At 50.6% G+C, this 21,507-nt stretch overlaps 1 protein-coding gene across 1 annotated transcript in view; it reads left to right on the top strand.

Annotated features, from left to right (window-relative positions):
* The window catches only part of LOC144791972 (uncharacterized), an 89,207-nt gene that overhangs the window by 57,065 nt on the left and 10,635 nt on the right, over positions 1–21,507 (top strand). The window contains exon 6 of the mRNA XM_078666833.1: positions 17,852–18,264. Coding sequence (XP_078522959.1) covers positions 17,852–18,264 — 413 coding nt within the window. The remainder of the gene's footprint in view (positions 1–17,851; positions 18,265–21,507) is intronic.

Raw genomic sequence — 21,507 nt, 5'->3', positions numbered from 1 at the left:
AGGCAGCCTCAAGCTGGGTCAGTGAATTTTCAATTCTCTTCACCTCTTCCTCTAGCTGCTTCCTGATGTTGCAACTCAGCCCCATACAACACCCCCTGACCACCATCTTGCATGCGTCCGTCCCATAGAATGCCTTCATCTGTGACTGACCCCTCATTATGGTCGAAGTACGTGTCTATTGATGTGTGTACCGCTGTTCTAAACCAATACAGCTGTTCTAAACAGCGGGTCTTCTTGTGCCAGAGGCTGGTGCCTCCAGAAAGGAGCGTCCGGTCCCCTATCCTCACCCACCAGTGTCATCGCGTGTGGGCTATGGTCAGAAAGCGTTTTGCAATGATAGTCCGCAGGGAGGCAACTCGCTGATAACGGTGCGCTTGCAACAAAACGGTCTATGCGTACATGCAGCCTGTGTGGGTGTGAGAAGTGCGAATACCATTGTACCCATGGGTTAAGTGCTCTTCACACATCTAATAGATCCCACCTTCATAGCCACTCCCTTAGGTTCCTAGCGTTGGCTGACGCAGCCGTCTGCGGTAAGGGTGGGACTGACCTGTCCAGTGTCATGTCGAAGACCGTATTAAAGTCTGCGCCTAGTAACCAAGGAATATGACACCAGCGAGAAAGTAGACCCATCAGTGTCTGCCAAAAATCCCCCTGATCTATGTTAGGAGTGTATATTGATCCCAACACCAAATGTATCCCATTTAGACGGCCTCTGACAAGTACGTATCTACCATAGGGATCTACATCGACTCTTCTGATTCAGAGTGCCAGGCCGCACCCAAATCAGAGCTCCTCTGGCGTAAGCCGAGTTGCCTTTGGCTACTATTTAACCCCTCCACCTCTGTTGTAATTTACTGACTTCTGGTTGGAAGATGTGCGTCTCTTGCAAAAGTGCCACACGCGCGCACTGCTGCTTAAGATACCGTATGCACCATATCTGCGGGCTGGTGTGTGGAGCCCCCTAACATTCAAAGTGATTACGTTCGTGGGTTGCATAGGACATATTGAATAAGTAACGTGTCTGGCAGGCTGCCATCAGCGCCAAGGGCACACACACGACATGGGGCATTGCTAGTAAATACAAGGTATAGCTGCAGCGTCCAGGCGGGTATGAGTTCGATAACTCGGACAGGGGATGTGGGGGAACCCTTAACCGGTTCAACTAGGGTAGGGCAGAAGCACAACATGTGTCTGCCCAAACTATCAAGACTGCCCAAAGGCAAACCATGGCAACACACGCCGCTGTAGTCTAACTAGAGGGTGGGGTGGGCTAAGCTGTCATGGAATGGGTGCATGACATTGGATCCTTCGTATACCCGTGTGTGTGTGCACTATGCAGCGTGTATAGTACGTGTGCGCGATTAGCATGCACCCACCTCTAAAGAGGTCCACCCAACTGCGTTATTCCATGCAGCATAATAGGGCAGCTCTGGTAGGACCCGTGCATGTAATGCAAGTGACCCTTCGCTATGTGTGCATCAATACAATACTTGCGTGATCACAAATTGCATTGTGCTGTTACATTAGATCATCAGCATTCTGAGGCGTTACATCTGAAAGTGTCTGCGAGTCCTCGGGAGTTGGCCATATAGGTTGTGTACTGTCTTCACTTAGTGACTGCTCGGAAGAGGCGTCGGCATCTCTGCTGCTCCGCCTGTCACCCAGGTCCACCACCGCCTGCATTGTGTTTCTCCTTTCCCAAAGTACCTGTTCGCTGTCCGGAGCGGCCACCGACTGCACAAGGGATCCCTCTACATGTGATCTGCGCCTAGTTCGATGGCCTCTTCGTGTACCTGCCGTCAGGTTTGCGCTGCCCTACCTCTGGCTCAGTGAAGTGTGATGTCCTTTAGATTCCAGCCATTCCCATGCGTCCTCAGCTGTGCTAAAGAAGTGCGTGGATCCTTCTGCAACCACCCACAGCCGAGCCAGGAATATGAGTGAGTATTTCAAGTGTAAGTCACGCATTCGTCTCTTGACTGTCAGAATTGTACTCCGCTGCCGTTGCACACCAAGGGCGTAGTCTGGAAAAAAGAAGACCTGCAAGTTGCCCACTTTGATAATTTCCTGTTGTCTGACTTCCCGGAGCACTGTGTCTCTGTCTTTGAAATTCATGAGGCGAATCAGAAAATGTCTCGGCCCAGCGGCCGGTCAAGGGTAGCCCGATGGCACCCTGTGCGCCCTTTCCACCACGAAGAAATGAGAGAGCACTCCCTCAGGCATCAGGGATTTCAGCCAGACTTCGGCATGCACCACTGCGTCACCACCTTCTGTGCCCTCCGGCAGACCCACCACGTGCACATTGTTACATTGCGATCGGCCTTCTGCGTCATCCATTCTGCGCTCCAGAGAGCAGAGCCTGGCCGTGAAGGCACGAACCTCCACGGAAACCTTCACTGCTGTCGGGGCCACCTCTTGCACCTCCTTCTCCAATTTGTGAACTCTTCCAGTCAGCTTCCTGTGGTCCGCATGCAAGAGCGTGAAGTCCAACTTTACCTTATCAATGCGGTCTTCAAGGGATGTGCAGATTTGCGTCAATGCCTCTCTGATCTATGTCACCGCCTGCAGCACAGAGTCTATCTTGGATTCCACGCTGGGTGCATGGGTGCCACCCCCTCTCCTATGCGCTGCCTGCCCATCGCTCTGAGAATGTAATGTCCTTTGTGCGGGGAGCAAGCCAGTGCCACATGACCTCCTGCACCCGGGCCCACTGCAGAAGAAGTTCGGCCATGAGGTCCGGTGGGCAGATGCATATCCTGCGTTATCCTACCTGCCTACGCAGTCAGGCTCACACACCCACCTCGCCGATCCAGTTCAGGGGTGCCGTCCTCTGCCCACGGGCCGCCCCCAAGCCCGCTGCATAGCGCGCATGGAGGCAAGTACGTTTTCTACAGCTGTCCACATGTGGTCCACCGTTGCTCTGTCCGGCAAGCACCCAGCTTCACACTGATGCCGGTGCCCTGGACAGCAGGGAGGGCACCCAGCGTGCCTCAGCAGTCAGTAGCCTCATGGCATACTCCTATCTTCCTGCCCAGGGGCACACAGCTCAACAGCTGATTCACCTCAGCTTTGGGTTGGAATGCTCCTTACAGTATGGTGCGCAGTATGGCCATGATCCAGCAGTCTGATGCCAAACTTACAGGCTCGCCGCAGCGCCTCCCCTCTTTCTGTTCCCAACAGGAGGGTAAGACCCACTCCAGTCTGCTGCCTCCGCTGCAACAGGAACCCGCGCCACCTCCCACAGTGAAGGCCAAGGCAGATAGCGCTCAACCTGCTCTAGGGGCAGCTCTCAGCCAGTTTCCAACGAATGGCGCTTCACACGCTTCTCAGCTCACTGTCTCGGGCATCAACAGCACACCTCACTCCTCATTTCAGGGCCCGGCCCCCTCCCAATGTGTGCAGACCACTGCTTATGCTCGGAGGGCCGCCGTCAGACAGCAGCGCTGCACCCGGCCCTCCGCGCCTCACAAGGGTCTCTCCCTGTGACCTGGGGCCTCTCGGCGGCTCTCAATGCAGGGCCCCGGGGGAAGTGAAGACGCAGTCTAGTCTTCCCCCGGGGTGGTTCGCGCGGGGAGGGCCAGGCTGGGTTTGGGGGGTGTGGTTTGGGAGGTGGGTATAAGAATGCTGGAGAGGAAGGCGACTTCCTCTTCCTGCATTCTGGCATTGTCGGGTGGGGAAAGTTAATTGAGGAAGTTGAGGTCAGGTAGTTGTAGGCCTCGGGGTTAGGAGCTTTCTGGGCAGTGCATCGCGGACCACTGGTTGGTGGGGTGGAGCTTGCGGCGTCGGGTCCTCCCGGTTGCGGTGTTTGGAGTGGCATGTCCGACGTGACGGCAGATCAGGTGAGGGAGGCCTTGAGGGTGCTGGGGTGGGCCGGGCGGGAGGATCTCCTCAGGCCAGGTGTGCTTGGTGAAGCGTGGGTGGGGCTCGCCCGCACACTGCGGGCGGCCTCTGCTGGGGTTTTCGCGGCAGGAGTGGCGTGTATGGAGGAGCCACCACCGCCGGATAGAAGTGCAGCGGGTAGGGGCGCGAGACAGCTGGTTGCGGCGCGGAGGCCGGCGGAAGAGCCTGCCTCCACATCTGGTGAGGGCCGAGAGTGTGTCTGGTGGGCCTGGAATGGCGGGGGCGGGGCCTTGTGCCCCCGCACTGCCTGAAAGGGATTGGGACGCTGCAGTGGGTGCTGGGGGGGAGGCGAGTGGTCATGTGGGTAGCCTGGAGCCTGTAGGTCAAGTGAGGCAGCTGGGTGGGGCCAAGGGTGCCGTGCTGCAGGGCCGGTTGCTGCAAGGGGAGGAAGAGCAGGGGGAGGCTAGTGATGGGGGGAAGTGGCCTGCGAAGAGTCCTCCAGGTACTGGGAGGAGGCGCCAATGGACCTTTTGAGGGGGTCTCGCCCCTGCACCACTACTCAGGTGGGGGGTGTGCGGAGAGGCCACAAGGCAAACTTGGAGGCACCCCCCAGGTCAGAGTTGGAGTGCTGTGGGTACATATGCAGGGTGTGGGGCCTCAGGGTCATTGCAGAATTGGAGGTGGCCAGGTCAGGGGCGGTGTGGGAAGAGGAGGCGGAGGGGCCCCCCACGCCCACCTCGGAAGAGGAAATGTGAGCGGAGCAGGAGGACAGGGACAGGGCGGCCAGGGCCAAGTGTGAGAGAGTGGGTGGTAGTGGAACTCAGCAAGGGCAGTCAGGGATGGCCAGGACGGCGACGAGGCCCGGCAATGCCAGAGCCCGCCCGGGTTGGAGCGACCTGGGAGGTAGGCCTGGATCCTAGCTGCCGGAGGTCAGCAGAGGGGTGGCAGGTTCGGCGGGGCGCAAGACGGCCTCTGGACGCCGCCTTGAAGAAGCAGGGGGGTCTGCGGCCACCTTCCCTCCAGCCCGGGACTGGGCTACGGTGGTGTGAATGGAGCACGAGAGTGAGGGTGGTGTGAAAGTGCAGAAAGGAGTGAAGAGAGCGGTATGTGTGGTTATGTGGCAGCCTGTGGTGGATAAGCCTGTTTTGGAGTTGGACTATGGTTCTGAGAGAGATGAACTGGAGGACGGGGAGGTGAGGGATGACGTTGACAGGACAGGGGGGTGCAGAGCAACAGTGGTCTTGGTGTTTTGCAGACCTCACAGATGAAGAAGGGCAAGGCGAAAGCAGACACCACCAAAGCCAGCAGCTCGAAAGGATGGTCAGGAGCGACACAGACATCTTTGGCAGGTGAGGGGGCTTAGTGGTCAGCTTGAGAGGAGGGCCCGAAGGGGGGCCGGAAGAAGGCCTGTAGGTCGGTAGATGTTGTGGATGGGTCTGTGCGGGACACGGGGGGTCTGCAGCCGGTGTGTCCAGGGGTGACGTCCAAGACGGGGGCAGGTTAGGCGGTGGTGACGGCCGGAGTCCAGACTGACAAACCTGACGGGAAAGAGGACAAACCTGAGGGGAAGGAGGACAAAGATGGGAAGCGGGAGGACAAGCATCAGAAGAAACTGCTGTATATGGTCTGGCCATGCCACTGGGGTCCCACTTATCGGATAAGATTTAGAGTAAGATCTGGAAGCATGAGTACGTAGTTGTGTTCAAGCTATTGCACAGGGAGGTGCAGGCGAAGGAGGGCTCTAAAGAGGAGGAATGGGAACTGACAAGGCGTCCCAGGGTGCCGGTTAGCATGGAAAACTGGACGTCCGCTTTTCTCATTTACGCAAGTATATATTGCGAAAAGCATTTAGACAGAGCGATCCCCCTGTTGATGTACATGGATATCATAAGAAAAGCCCAGTTGCAGTTCAGGGGGTTTGCCTGGTTGAGTTATGATGATGAGTTTCGGGCCCGGGTTAGCGTGAACCCTGACAAGCCTTGGGGGGAAATCGATCGGGAGCTGTGGATGCAGTGGATGGCATCGAAGCACTCGTCGGCTTCCACGCACATGGCCAGTGGCTTGCCTGTCCCGTACCGGTCCTTTCCGCCGTGGCCCGCCCAGTCTGGGGCGGGAGGGGCTGCTGCACCCGCCGAACTTACCAGTCAAACAGCTAAGCCAGGGACCAGCACTACAGGTGCATGCTGGAGCTACAACAAGGGATATTGCTTGCGGTACCCTTGCAAGTTCAAACATGAGTGCTCCAAATGTGGAGGCCGGCATGCCGTCACTCAGTGTTTCACCTTGGTCACGCCTTCGGAGCAGTAGCGAAATGCAAATGTGAAGGGTGGGGTCAGCATGGACAGAAGGGCGCCTACTCTGGTTAAGGTGGAGGCGATGGCCCTGTGGCTATCGGGTTACCCGGACAGGGAGGCGGCTTTGAAGTTGCATTGGAGTTTCACAGAGGGTTTTCGAGTGGGCTATCAGGGACCGAGGGTGCGAAGATGGGCGGCCAATCTTAAATTGGCTAAAGAATTGCCAGAGTAGTGGCTGCCAAACTGCAGAAGGAGGTAGTGGAAGGCAGGGTGGCGGGGCCATTTGTGGAGTGGCTCCTCGATCATTTGATCGTCTCCCCATTGGTAGTCATGCCGAAGAAGGAGGAAGGTGAGTTTTGCATGATCCATCACTTCTCATGGCCAGAGTGACAGTCAGTGAACGATTTCATCACAGAGGTAGACTCCCCGGTGCTCTATGCGTCAGTGGATGATGCAATCCGCCTTGTGCGGGTGTGTGGGCCAAAGGCGGAATTGGCAAAGTGGAGAAGTGTGGCTCACTGGTTAGAGGAGGCAGATCCGGACGCTGAGATCAGACCCGGGACCAGGGTTCAATTCCCGACGCGGCAGGGTCTTGAGCCCAAAATGTCCACGGACTCGGTAATTCTCGCTTCGGTGCCTACTCGAATCACAGGTTCACACTCTGCAACTCTGGGCAATAGCTTGCTTAATCTCCACTACGGCCCCCCGCGGCGGGATGCCTGGCTTTCACCTTGGGGATACCCAGTAGGGGCTATCTCACAGGGAAAAACCAGGACGGGTTCCCAATGCAAAGCGCTTTGAGACCTGGCGGTGATATTGCGCTATATAAAAACCCATCCATCCATCCATCCATATCAAATCTGCTTTCCGCCTTTTGCCGATACACCCTGCGGATTTCTCTCCGCTGGGGATGCAGTTTGCGAGGGCCAGCTATGTGGACAAGGTGTTGCCCTTGAGATGTGCCTTTCCCTGTGTGCTTTTCGAGATGTTTAGCACATTTCTACAATGTGCTTTCACACAGATTAGCATGCATTGGGACGTGACTCACTAGCTGGACGACTTTCTTTTTCTTGGGACAGCTCAATCAGGGGACTGTGGAAGGGCCCTGTCACAGTTTCAGGAGATGGCGCAGAGGTTTGGAGTCCCTTTGGTGCCTGAGAAACGGTTGGGTCCAGCTGCTGTTTTACGTTCTTGGGAATTGAGCTGAATTCCATTCACTGGATGGCTCGCCTCCCGCAGACAAAGATGGCTGAGATACAGGCGATCGGAGAAAGGAGGTTTACCTTGAGGGCAGTGCAACAACTGTTGGGCTTCCTGAACTTTGCATGTCGGGTAGTAAGGGCTGGATGGATGATCTGCAGGTGGCTTGGCATGGTCATTTCGGGGGCAGTTTTTCCACACCACAGGGTCCGGGTTTCCATGGGAGTGAAGGCTGACTTACGTACATGGTTGATGTTCCGCACTGATTTCAACGGGGTGTCACTCGACTTTGTGGAGGAAAGGGTGGTTTGGCAGATCCAAATTTACTCTGACGCAGCCGGGGCAGCAGGTTTTGGCACCTTTTGGGATGGCAGATGGTTCACTGAGGAGTGGCCGGCCCATTGGGTGAAGCAGGGGAGGAGCATTGCGTTTTTGGAGTTTTTCCCCTTGTTGGTGGCATTGGAAGTGTGCGGGTCGGAATTTCAGACCAGATCAGTGTTGTTCCATGTGGACAATATGACTGTGGTCGAGTTGGTCAACTGGCAGAGGGCGAGAGATCTGAGAGTGCTACATTTGTTGAGGAGTTTTATGTTGAAATGTTTGAGGTTGAATGTGATTTTTTGAGCCAAGCATGTCCCTGGGGCGAATAATTACATGGTGGATGCTCTGTCTCGTTCGCAGAGGCAGCGGTTCCGGAGACTGGCACCTGGAGCGGATCAGTGCAAGAACAGACTGCCCGCCGGCGTCTGGGCCTTGGGGGAGTGAAGGTGTTAGGCCTGGTGGAGAACTCTGTAGCAGATTCTACGAGGTAGACCTACAGGCTGGCGTGGGCGGAGTTCAGCTCATTTATGGGATGGAGACAGGAGGCGGCATGTGGAGAGCGTTCAGTGGTGGAGCAAGGGGTGTTGCAGTTTGTATTACATTGCATTGACAAGGGGTTGTCGTCCGCCACCATTGCGGGGAAGTTGGCGGGGCTGTCCTTTTATGGTAGCTTGTTTTTTGGTTTTGACCCTACGAAAGATGTGGTCATTGGTAGGGTGCTCAGGGGTTTGGGTAGGGAGCAGAGGGGGGAGGGGAGTTGAGGGAAGCTATCACATTTGATTTGTTGGTCAGGTTGGTTGAGGTTTTACCGTTGTCTTGTTATGACAGTTTTGAGGTCCGTATTTTCCGTTTGTGCATGGTGTGGATGTTTTTTGGAGCGTTCAGGGTCTCTGAGTTGCTGGGGACAAGGGCCAGGGGCGGCAGGAGGTATGAAGAAATCAGACTGGATGCTGGTCATCTGGGGATTTGGTTGGGCCAGTCTAAAATGGATCAGTTGGGGCAGGGCAAGTGGGTTTGTGTGAGGCTGGCTGTGGGGGAGTGTGCCCGGTGGCTGAGTGGAGGGCATTTCTGGGTTCCGCGGGGGCTACATTAGGTGAGATCTTTTGTCATGCGTCTGGGGCTAGAGTCACAGCGGCACAGTTGTTGGCGGTCTTGCGCATGGCTTTGAACAGGTTGGGGTTGAACCCGGCAGGATTTGGGATGCATTCTTTCCGCGGCGGCAGCTGCGCATTTGAGTTGGTCATGGGACAGGATCCGGCGGATTGGGAGGTGGAAGTCTTGGTGTTGTGAGCGTTATGTCCGGAAGTAGGGTCCTGGTCTGGGTTTTGGGGGGAATGGGGGAATGGGGGTATTTGGGAGAGCTGTGTTGCAGGATGTTTACAAATTCTTTTTTCTTCTCGCTGGTTGCATGGGTGACCCGGGGGCCAAGACGGTCACATGGATTGTGGGGCTTTCGTTCGTACACTGGGCCTCCAAATATGCAGGGCAGCAGGTGTACGGGTATGACCTGGGACTCAGAGGACAACAACATGAGGTGCACTGGTGGGGGAAAGGGGGGATGCGATGAGGGGCACTATTGCCCTGGCTTGCGAAGATGGTCCCTCAGAAAGGATGTCCTGATCTTTTGATCCATTTGGGGGAGAACGACTTGATTCAGCTGTCGGGTTTGGTGCTCTTACAGTTGATGCAAAGAGACTTGGAAGTAATGAAGCAAAAATTGTCTGGGACTTGAATTGCATGGACTGAGTTTGTCCCTAGGTGGATCTGGAAAGGGGCGATCAAACACGGGGCAGTTGAGAAAGTTTGAAGGAAATTAAACAGAGCTATGAGGGTCTTTAGCGAGGATAAAGGCATTAAGGTGATAGCGCACCCTGGACTATGACTGGAAGAATGACTACTGTTTAGGGATGACGGTGTGCATCTTTCGACAATGGGGAACGCCTATTATATGATGGAGATGAGAGATGTGGTCAGCAAGTTGGTGTCACAGGAATGCTTGAAGGAAAGGGGGCGGAAGATGCACAGTAGGTCCCGGGGGGGGGAGGTAACCGCCCTAAAGGGGGTTCTCTGGTTGGCAGTACTTGGGAGGGGTGGGGGAGTCACTAGCGAGCGCACCCACCTCTCGTGGGGGGGAAGAGTGAATGATGAGGGGGACTGGAAGCACGAGGGTAATGCCAGGATGGTAAGAGTGATCGGAAGAAAGGGATGAAGAACGGAATGGGTCATGGAGTGGAATGGAAGGTGAGTCCGGAGTGCATGAAGGTTGAGCTGATGTTGGGGGGGATTTGTTGTGGATAATTGTGTATTTGGTTGATTGTTATGTTTGTGCAGCCTGGTCCTAATAAATGGCCTTTTACGCCTTAAACATTAGTGTGGCCCGATTATTGCGCGATGAAGGGCCCCGGGGGAAGTGAAGACACAGTCTAGTCTTCCCTGGGGTCGTTCGCGCGGGGGGGCCAGGTTGTGGCTGGGGGGTGTGGTTTGGGGGTGGGTATAAGAATGCAGGAGAGGAAGGCGACTTCCTCTTCCTGCATTCTGGCATTGTCGGTGGGGAAACTTAATTGAGGCCTCCCATCCACCCTACAGTTATTAGGGTTCAGGGGTAGGGTTGGCAGAGCGTGCCATTTTAGGGCAGGCTGCAGGGTTGGCCGCACCTGGCAGGGGTGGGGGAGTCACTAGTGGGCGCACCCACCTCTTGTGAGGGGGAAGAGTGAATGATGGGGGGGGACTGGAGGCATGAGGGTAATGCCAGGATGCTAAGAGTGATTAGAAGAAAGGGATGAAGAAGGGAATTGGTCATTGAGTGGAATGGAAAGTGAGTCCGGAGTGTATGAAGGTTGAGTTGATTTGGGGGGATTTGTTGTGGATTATTATGTATTTGGTTGATTGTTATGTTTGTGCAGCCTGGTCCAAATAAATGGCCTTTTACACCTTAAACATAAGTGTGGCCTGATTATTGCGCGACTGGGCCAGGAGCTATCCGCTACCTCAGGGCTCGAGACCGAACTCCGCTCCTCAGGTCGTACCTGGGGACCGCTTCACCCCGACCTCGCCACCGTGGTCATTCGAGTTTGCCTCCACGCTCCGACACTCACTGCCACCGCACGGCTCCCAGCACGGACAATGGCGTTGCTCCAGTTCAGGCGACCATTGCATGGTGCGCACCGCGTCCGGGAGCTCCAGACTTGCTGCACAGTTCTCCAACAGCCCCTCTGTGTTGGTGGGCAGCTTCAGTAGGTTCAATGGCGCTGTTTCGTGCAGGAGAAATGCTGAATGTGCGGATCTCGGGGCAGAGCCTCGTTAAAGCGCGTACGCCATTATGGCCAGCTGGCCACGCCCCTCTGAGACACCTGTACATTCTTAACACTGTCATACAATTTGGGAAAGTTGATTGAACCATATTTTCAAAAATGAGTATGTTTGGTTATAAAGCTTGCGGGCCCCTAAAAGGAGTTGGGCTATAGGCTGGCACCTACTTTGCCTATTTGGTAATCCAGCTCTGTAAGTGCTACCACATTGGTGACATCAACACCATTGCAGCACTATGGGACATTTTCTCTGGACCATCAAGGTCCGAGTGCACTATCCGTAGTGGGTAATGCTGTTGATGGGCCACAACAATTTGGCGTCCATTAAGAGTAAAGTTTTTTAAAAAGGAATAGGTCTTTCAATTATACACAGGAAATAAGAGCAGCTACAAATAGAAAACTAGAAGATCCTTTGGTGTTCTGGGCCCAAGATCAGACCCCTCGTATATAAATTGAGTGGTCGAACAGCACGGTGCAGCTTTAAAAATAAAGTGGATTCCGGTTGCCTATGTTACCATCTGAGGTTATGATTTTTGTGAAATATTGGAAAGTCTCAAACACTTTCGGGGTCTCTGGCATTCTACAATTTGCTTTGTTTACAGTACTAAGTTAGTGGCTGAAAGAGAATAACGGAATGATACAAAGCATCCCTGTTGTTTTAATTGGTCGGCCCGTCCTTTACCCCACTTTCTCAATGGCCCTCACTTTGCCCCTATGATTAAGATGATTTCATCACAGAATGTATCAAAAATGCCCAAACACCTGCTCCAGGTGACCTGGGACTCTCAACTAACTTGGATTTTGCTACTGGTTTGCAAGGGAACTTCTTACAATGTGCCACAGGGTCGATGTTCTTGAAGTGCCCAATTATCTTGATGGCTGGGGGTCCATTGAGGACGTTCAGAGGTACCAATGCAGGTCGTGAGAAACTAATAGGAGACCCTAACAGGTTATAGTGTCCTCAAAATATACTTTGGTAGTGCTGAAACTGGAATTAGCGGACAAAGCAGTTGTCTAGGAATTACCAAAATGCACTGGCTTAGGTCTAGAAAATGGCGAGCATTGGTTGAGATTTTTTGGTGGTGGCAACACCACTGGATCTGCTTGTTCATAGTCGGAGCTTGGATACTGACGTTTAATGTTGGGATCTATTTGCACACATGAACCACAGGATCATTAAAGACAAAAAGGTTTTAGTGCAGGAACCATTGAAGAATCAAGGCCAACAGCCTCAGTCAACATGATTCTATTCTAATATCTAGAGGAATACCTGTGTCCCTCTGCCACTGGATATAAGATGATACCAACTTCCACAAGGTCGGGGCAAATGCCGGTGCATCACACTCAGTCAGTCAAATAAGCTTCATTCGATTTAAATAAATCATAAAATCACACAATACAAATCACGCTCAAAGTCCTGGAATGTCTGCGACCCTCTTGCAGTAAATGCAGTGTCTTTGGCCTAATCAAATTATCTGCAAGATCCTCGAGCCTCATGTTCCTCTCGGGAAACGGCCATTACAACGAAGCCTTTACAACGAAATCGTTAACCACGCATGCAGTACAACGCATGCGTGGTTAACACGAAAGCCTTTACCACGCATACCTTTACTACGAGGTTTGTAGTAAAGGTATATGTGGTAAAGGTAAAAAGAAAAAAAAGGGGGGCTTGGGGGGGTCTCCCCCCCAAAAAAGAAACTCACCTGAAGTCACGTCGGGTATCAGCGTCGTTTAAGAGAAAACGGAAAATAAACTTCCGCTTTCTCTTAACGACGTATGACGTCACCACGCTAGTAATTGTGGTAAATGTAATGCGTGGTAAACGAATTCCGTTGTAACGCATGCGTGGTAAAGGCATGCGTTGCAACGGAATTCGTTGTAACGTCATATATTCGTTCCTCTCATGTCCATGAAATGATCTCCATGAATGATTCAGTTTGGTGGGCTTTACTCTTGTCATCTTTGCCAGAGGCCAGCATCATCTCCACACTTTGGGCAATACAGCATTCTCTTCTTCTACTTGTATGGATCAATCAGAAGACATAGTCCTAAGCATTGTCTTAGCCCTGAAGGAAACCATAATATAGATAGCTCTGTTCCTGAAAAATGTCCCCTGTACTGCTTCGGCAGAGCTTCTCCTTGAGTTCTAGACAAGTCATAACTGTTTGCTCATTTCAGAAAGTATTTATTTTAAGTTGGAGGCACCGATTCGAAGCCAAGACAAACCAAACAAGCTTACTTTAAAATTGAAACCCTTTCCCAATCCCGGCAGACTGCATCTTTGAATTCTTGCATTTGATCCTTTTGTATTGTTATGTTATGTTAGATATTTTAATAGAGTGATCTCTCGCTCCCAATGGGTCTTGGCGCTAGCTGAGGAAAGGATATTTTAATAGAGTGATCTCTCACTCCCAATGGGTCTTGGCGCTAGCTGAGGAAAGGAGACCAAATAGATCAATCAGTTAGAATGCAATAAAAAGTCATGTTTTGAGGGCCTTCTTAAAGGCCCAAAGGTTAGGTTGGGCTTTGATATGCAAACGGAGATCATACCACACCTCAGAGGCTCCTAACATGAAGTTTCTCCCTCCCCAGTTAACAAGATTGAATCTGGGAACCGACACCAGTTTGGCTTAAATCAGATCACAGGGAACAGGTTGGTAAGTGACAAGCACAGGGCTTTTTCAAAAAGGCAGGGCCAGTTCCATGCAGTGCTTTGAATGAAAGTGTCAAGGGAGGGAGCAGGCTAAACTGATAAAGCATTTCTGATATTCACAAGTTCAGTTACATTTTCAAGAGCCGTTTCCACTATTGCAAAGCGACACCCAGCACAACACACCAGGCAAATGCAGATCATGTGCTGTTGCTGGGCAAACTTCATGAGCTTTAAAGGATGTGGATGTATGGTACCCATTCCACCCGGAAATCATAAGGTTTCTGGGTGTAAAGACAACCTGAAGTGGAACCACCAGTTTTTGTGCAACAATCGCAATATTCTTCGTAGGGAACAATTTACACTACACATGGCCTCCCATCCACCCAGAACACGTGTAACATTACACATAGACACACAGAAACAAAAACAGACATAGTACACACACCGGGGCAAGTTAGGACTGAGTGGAGCAGGTCTTCTCTCCTCCAGTGCTACAGCTGCTCCTGAACCTTGAATCAGCTTCCACTAACCACCAACTTCTTTGTATCCTTATGTGAGGGGGCAGTGCATACCTATGGTACATCATCAGATAGCAGAGCCTAGTGCTTTGTTAGGTCATGCCAGCAGAACATGGAACTCCTCCAAAATGCTATGGATTGTGAAGTTCACTGAGTGAAAAATCACAGGGTGGGCTAGAAAAAAATAAACAGTAGTCCTTTCTTTCCATTGCCTTGAGAGGGCCTGCAACCGTGGTACACAGGAGAATGGAAATGAGAGCTTGAAGTTTTAGGGATGCAGGCAATGCTACAACGCCCTCATTCCTTGACCTTTTGGAGTCATCCAAGTTGGTGTGTCTGGTATCTGAGGACCACTATTGAACACAGCCCATTTCTGCAATGCCAGTGCCCCTTGAAGCACCAGCTGGAATCTGTGCTCTGTTGTAATTTTCACCATTTATGTCAGGGTAAAACCTTAAACTTTTCCTAAGAAATCAACATAAGGTGCAGTTGAAAATTAAGTGAAAACTTGTTTATATCTGTAAACATAGACAAGTGCTGGTAAGGTAAGTCAGAGAGGAGCAGCACATTTGATTTAAAAGGTGGTGGGGTGTAGCAGTGTCAGCTGCATGTTAGGTTTCACAAAAGACATGACTGGAAAATATTAGTGGACTATTGAAATGCAAAATGATCAAGTGGGATTCTATTGCGGAAGTTTTCCTTTAAAAGGTGAATGAATAGATGAATGGATGTGGGTAAAGATTGAAAGAGTGCCTGGTGTGTGCTATGGTATGGCATAGACTACAGGAACAGGCCAACAATGCAATTCTTTAGCATCAGGAGGGAGCCAGTGAGATTACCCAAAGGGTTCTGTTTGTCAGTGAGCAGCCTATGTGAGTTTATTGGGTGAAGACCGAGCCAACGGGTCTTGGATTTGTGTTGCCAAGAACCAGAGCTTGTCTGCGTATTCCTAGCCCCTGCAGTGGTCCCAATACCTGTGGAGTTGGACTAGGCCAGAAGTAGCTAGCTTTCAGCAAAGAGACAACAACCATTACCTAGGTGACCTAGAAGAGGAAGAACCGATGTAGAGAAATAGGCTGACTCTGTGCTGGCGCATTAACAGATATTTGGACACCCACTTATTGGGTGATCCCCTCCGTCAGCATGCATTGTTCCGTGGGGAACCAGCACACCAGTAATCCCAGTCAAGCATACCACTTCCTCCAGCCACAAGGACATATAATCTCATAGAATAGCAAGTCGGCATGAGGGAGAAGGCAACTTCTCATAGTTTACCAATAGCATGTTTGCCTTACCTTGCTGTTGGGGTAGCCTGGTTAATAGCACCTGAATCCTGCACAGGTAGTGCCGGGCTCTCAGGCATGAAGTTTTTTTGGTTGTCATATACCAACGTAAGGATCACCTAAACCAGTCTCATAACTAGAATCTTTGCCAGCAAATTATTCTCAACAGTAAGCAAGGAAATAGGTCTGTACCACCCTCATTCTTCTTATGACCCATATGGCTTAAGGATGGTGACTATTGTTGCCCCCGAAGGCGCAAATCCCTGTCTACGATACATTTTAGAAAGGAATTTGCATTAATCCTATTGGTAGTTGCATGAGAAACCCCATGTACTACCCATAGAACGCCCAAATGATAAGTGATTCGAAGCTGTGCATTGCGCAACTTTGCGTTACTCTCGGATACTATCCAATGTAAATCCAAATTTTTATCAGACTTCACACTTTGCATGGGGTTTTCTTTATGAAAGTAATGTAAACCCTATGCAAAGCCTTACTAAATCTGGACCGTTGTGTCTAATGTGCCAGTGTCAACTGCAAAGTAAAGGCTGCCAGATGTAGAGAAAGCCATTGAAAAAGATGCAGATGTTCAATGCTGACCAGCGATCACACTGGTGCCCTGGTCCGAAGGAGGAAATCCTTCCACCGTGATCTCTAGAGCCAACTGCTGGAGGTCTCTTTGTGAAGTTGCTGCTGAGGCAGCTGGCCAGCTTTAGGAGGCAGGGTTGCCCAAGGGAGCCCTGGTGTGACAGCTGACCCTTGCCTCGCCGATCAGCACACCTCCCCTTGGAAATTCTACGTGTGCAATGGGTTAATAGGGGCGCACTACGTGATTCGTAGAAGTTGTTATAGTTGTATGGTGCTCCGAGGTATCACTCTCTGATAGAAGGTGTTTACGAGATACTCTTAGGGTTGCATCACCATCGATATGGGGTATGTCCCTCGGGCTCCAATTGACCCTCCTCTGCGGGAGGTTTAATAAGTTCATGCAACAATTATGTTCAGTTTGAAATTAACGTTTTATTTCCTCATGTTTTCATCACATAAATGTAGAATTCATAATTATTCACTGTCATTCATAAGTGAACATTTGAATTTTTCCCAACAAACATTTCAGCTCTCCCAATGCATTTCGGCATATCAACTGCCCAGGGGATATTTCGAGAAAAAATGTTTGTGTCTCCCGCTATTCTTCTTTGTGAACCGGAAGATTTCCCATTTCAGTCACCCAGGTCATAGCAGTTAGTTGTGTGCTTCAAAATACATGGTTCAGGTATGTGGTAAGGGTAACTGGTGCATCCTGGAGTGACCGGTGGGTGCACAGATCTGTTGCACGTTGCCACAGCTTCTCATCATCGGTGTACTCCCGTTTTATTAGGGCCTGACATACTATTAATTTGGAACTAGTTTGAATGGTTCCAGCTGTTCATGCCGGTGGTGTGTGTGTCTGCGCTGCCTGTCCTGGGAGCCTGCCAGCTCTGTGTGGGCAGTGCACTCAATGAATGTTTCTGAGAGGACCCTAATGTTAAAGATCAGGTAAGGAGTAAACACTTAATATCGTGTCCAGGAAATACTATACTACTTTAATAATGTGTACGCCAACATATGTTAAAAATGCGGTAAGTATGGCCTTTGTTTTTAAGTTGGGTTGATATGTTTCGCTGTCTGAATGTGCAGGGAGCTTCTTCAGGACTAAAGGATCCTATTGAGTTCCTAGGAGGTTTACGTGGGTACTTGCATTATTGTTTGGGTCAATCTCCCTAATATGTAAACCAGAAAAACGTCTCAGATTTCAAAGTGCTGAAAATAAGACCAGGTTAAGACCAGGTTAAAATGTGCAGTGCAAACCGTTCCAAATATAAATACCTGTGTCTTAATAGTTAGGCGCCTAGAAGAGTTGTCACGAAAATGCTTACTCTCCATGGGCCAAGACTGACACGACGTCAGCTATTTTCAGCACGCACAGATAAGGGAAAAAAGAAAAAAGCATAATATTTCCTAAAACATGCTTTTTGTCACCATTAGGGTCATACTGTATCAGGGAACATTTAAATGTGATAAACATACTGGGAAATAATGTCTGAGACATGCTAATGCAGTGAAATGAATGCCCCTTCCTTCCATCACCGCTCGTTTGAATGGCGTGGGATGCCATCCTTCAGGAGGATAGGGAATTTCACCTCCCTGGTGATGGAAATGGTCTCTCAGTAGACCCAGGGGGTCCCAAGGCATGGTGTTCCCCATAGTTTTAAGTGTAATGGCCCAATTAGAGGCTTGTCTGAAAGTCCGTCACTCATATTACCCCACAGGTCATTTGTTTTTCCCTAGATCCCATCGGCCAGATCCACACACCAAAAGAGGGTTCCTGTATGCTAGCCTGCAGCCGTCAAAGAGCTGGAGTAGTGACTCTCTGTGTTAATCTCTTTTTTCACAGATACCCTGGACATCCACACATACTCATTTGTTGGAACCGTTCCACGGAAACTTCGCCCCACCTTAGAATCATCCTCCATCCTGGAGAAGTTTCTAGAAGACGACATGTTACGCTCTGTCCTGGAGGACCTTCTTGGGGACTCGGAGTCACTCTCTGAGCTGGAGAACTTTGTACATGATTCAGAGTCATTCTCCAGGATTGAGGAGTTTCCAGAAGCCCCAGCAACACATCCCAATATTGACAGACTTTGGGAAAATGCTGCCTCTTCACCCACCTCACGGTTGTCTCCAAAGGCACACATCATGAGAACAATGCGGTTACTCGGTAGCACGAACAGGATTCCAGTTGCTCTGAATTTGTCAGGGACAAACAGATACCTGGCATGTGAGACCCCACCCTCGTTGACTTTGGAGGTGAGTGATGGTGATGGGGGTTCTATTTCTAGTACAGAGCATGAGTGGGGAAAAATAATTATTCTGTGGAGTAAATTAGACGCTCCCACCCAAAAATTGGTGATGTACACCATTTAATTTAGTAGATCACCAGCAGCAGGAACGATAGAGTTTGGAAGCAGGGATCGGAGTGATACATTGCAAGGTTGTTAGGCACTGCTGCCTGCACTTGTTCCTGCCCTCGCCTTTCGTGGTCGGCAGGCCCTGCTGTGTCTTCCCTTGGTATGTGAGCCCGGCCTAGGTGCAGGTGACCATCTGCCTTTTGCCTCAGGACACAAAGTACTGCAATCCTCAGCTTTGTGACTCTTGAGCCCCGGGGAGGCCTAGCACAACACTGTCATGTTTAGCAGACCAACCGGTTACTAACCACACCACATCCCACACCTTAATCCATGCAAACCCCAACCTACTACCAGCGCCTAAACCACCATGGGCCTCACAAGGTTCAGGTCCTTCAAACTGCACAGTCCTCTCCTGTGGCTTGATAATCTCATTCAAATTAGAGACAACAGCAACCTTCTAGATCTCAAGTGAGCCCTTAAAACTCACCTTGTTACACTCAAAAACAGTCTGATGAAAGCCCGGCTCATCATCTCCCCGTGGCCCCACCAGCCACCGCGTAAAACACTGTACTATGAGCTGTCCAGAGACCACAGGGTGTGACCATGAACAACTCTACGCTGTCTGTTATTTCTAGGTTTTTTGATGCTTGAAACTATGTTTGTCTCTGATCATCACAGTATCTTCAACGTTGCTATATGTAGTCACCCTGCAGCTCATGAGCTCATGTCCATATGCACCTCCTTAATCCCATGTCATGTACCGCCATTTTATCAAACTGACTGTACATTTGCATTAGCCACAGCCAAAAGGCAGTGATCTCATTTACGCTGACCATTTAACATTGAAGAGAAATGTCACCCATGTGGAATATGTTAACAATATGACTCTTCGAGTATGACAATGTGGCACTCAAATGCTATTGTGAAGATGTGGATAATGCCAACTCTTTGGACGAAGGGCGAGGGTTGATGTTTAACTCATGCGGTGTCCGGAGCTAAAGATGCCTCAGTCTTGAAGAAATGTGGAGAGGTTCTAGAATTGGTGAGGCGATCTTGGGTTTATGGTAAACCCTCCAGACTGAGAGATGTCCTGCGGAGGGTGAGGTGTACATTAGGACTTACATTTATTTATTTTTTGCATAGTGTTTGCAGTGAACATGCCATGGTTTGTGGTCATCGGAGTACTACAAGTATACAAAACAAGTAGAGGTTGTATTCATTACTGCACTAATTTACCTAATGCTGCAAAGCACCAAGTTTACAGCACAAACAGTACAGTTCACCACCAACAACGCAAACAGCCATATACAGGAATATTAAAAGTAGAGACACTGTACACAGGTTTAACACCATGCATCAGGCATCACTGGTGCATCAACTTCACAGTAAAATTATGAAATCAGTCAAAACGCCTCGGATTGCCACACATGGACAGGGTATACAATTCTAGGTTGAGCTTTGAAGGGCGCTAACGCTGACATTTGAGAGGACCAGGAAAACACAAAGCAATGGTACATGGAAAGCTTTGAACACATAAAAAGCGGCATAAAAAGAACAGTGGTAACAAACACGTTTTCAGTCCTCACGCAAGCTTTTGAGGGCTCAAGATCCCTAAACTAAGCTGTAGATGGCTGGCATCAATAACATTATTTGCCTTTGAGCAAGACAGGTTTGCTTAAGGTCTCTAATGTCCCCACACTGTACCAAACTCTTCTTCACCCTAAAAAGAAAGGTGATGACTGATGACCAGCACCTTTGTTGCAATAGCAAACAAGGCGTCAATGCGGGTGTCAGATACGCCGGTCCTCTATGTCCGAAGACATTTCACAACCCATCAAGGCCTGGGAATGGTCACAGCTGACCTGGAGCCCTGTTTTTAAGTGCAAACAGACACTGAGATGGCTGTCAGTTGAGCAAGGCCCACTCCACCATGATAAAAAATAATGGTGACAGTAGACAAGCAGAGCTGACAAGGGCTCGTGGACGTTGTTCGTAGTAGCAGACACCCTGCCGGGGGAAGCTAGTTGCCCAAGTCCTCCTTGGACTGTACCCATTTGGAAATCAAGAAGCTGCTGTCCCAGTGACAACAACCCTGGAGCCATGTTCACAGCTGCAAACAAGGCATCAGTCCTTCTGGCTCCTGGCACGGGCCTCCTTGACTCGCAAAAGAAATGTAGTCAAAGGAAGGAAAAGACAGTTGGCAAATGTCTCAGCAACTGGTTCACAATAGTGAATAAAGCACAGGGACTACTGTTACCTGTCCCCGGCCTCTTTTAAACCCTAAAAAGTGATTGTGAAGAAGTTGTAGGAGAAGTAAGAGCAAACACAACATCCTGTTAAGAATAGCAAACATGGCACCGGAGGAAGGCCTTCAAACGAAGAAGTGAGAGATAGTAAAAGAAAGGTCTATCACACATCACATCTTATATTCATGTCCCCAACAAAACGTATGATAGCCCTGATGACCTCGAATCAAAGGGGTGGTACACACTGAACACCATATCCTATTCTTTAATAGGACGCAAGACTCTCACCCTCCGAGGTGGCATGCTTCATCAAAGGGTCTCCTCCTTACCCTGGCAGATGTCTGCTAGAAAATCGGGATGGACTCCAGTATAGGAGCTCCCACATGCAAAATAGTTTTTTAGGTTTCGCCCTGGCGGTAGCACTGCGCAGGGCGAAATCTAATGTTATCTCAGTAGTGGGGACTTGAAACCGCCCCTTCTTCCATTGGCTAGCTCCATAAATGGAGGCTAGCCATTGGAAGACATCAGTGTCAATCACTTTCTCCCGGTCAGAACCCGAATCGTGGGCGTTTCTGACTCTTTTTTTAAGTCCCGCCCCTTGTTGCTGTGTGTCCCGGGCCGCGCTGTGATTGGCTGCCGGCCCGGGACACCCCCGTGGCGTCATTCCCCGGGCCGCGCTGTGATTGGCTGCCGGCCCGGGACACCCCCGTAACATCATTTCCCGGGCCACGCTGTGATTGGCTGCCGGCCCGGGACCTGACTTGTTTTCAGTTGGATTGCTGTAATGTAAAGTGAGCCCTGCCCTGCTGCATCTCTTTGTTGCTACTGTTATTCAGGGCCCCTGCTGCATGGGTTTAGCAGCTCTTTCTGTACCCTTTGTGCATTACCATGGCAAA

This window comes from Lissotriton helveticus, chromosome 11, assembly GCF_964261635.1.
Source record: "Lissotriton helveticus chromosome 11, aLisHel1.1, whole genome shotgun sequence".
Classification (NCBI taxonomy): domain Eukaryota; kingdom Metazoa; phylum Chordata; class Amphibia; order Caudata; family Salamandridae; genus Lissotriton; species Lissotriton helveticus.
Note: the sequence above shows the minus strand (reverse complement) of the source record. Positions and strands in the feature narration are given on the sequence as shown.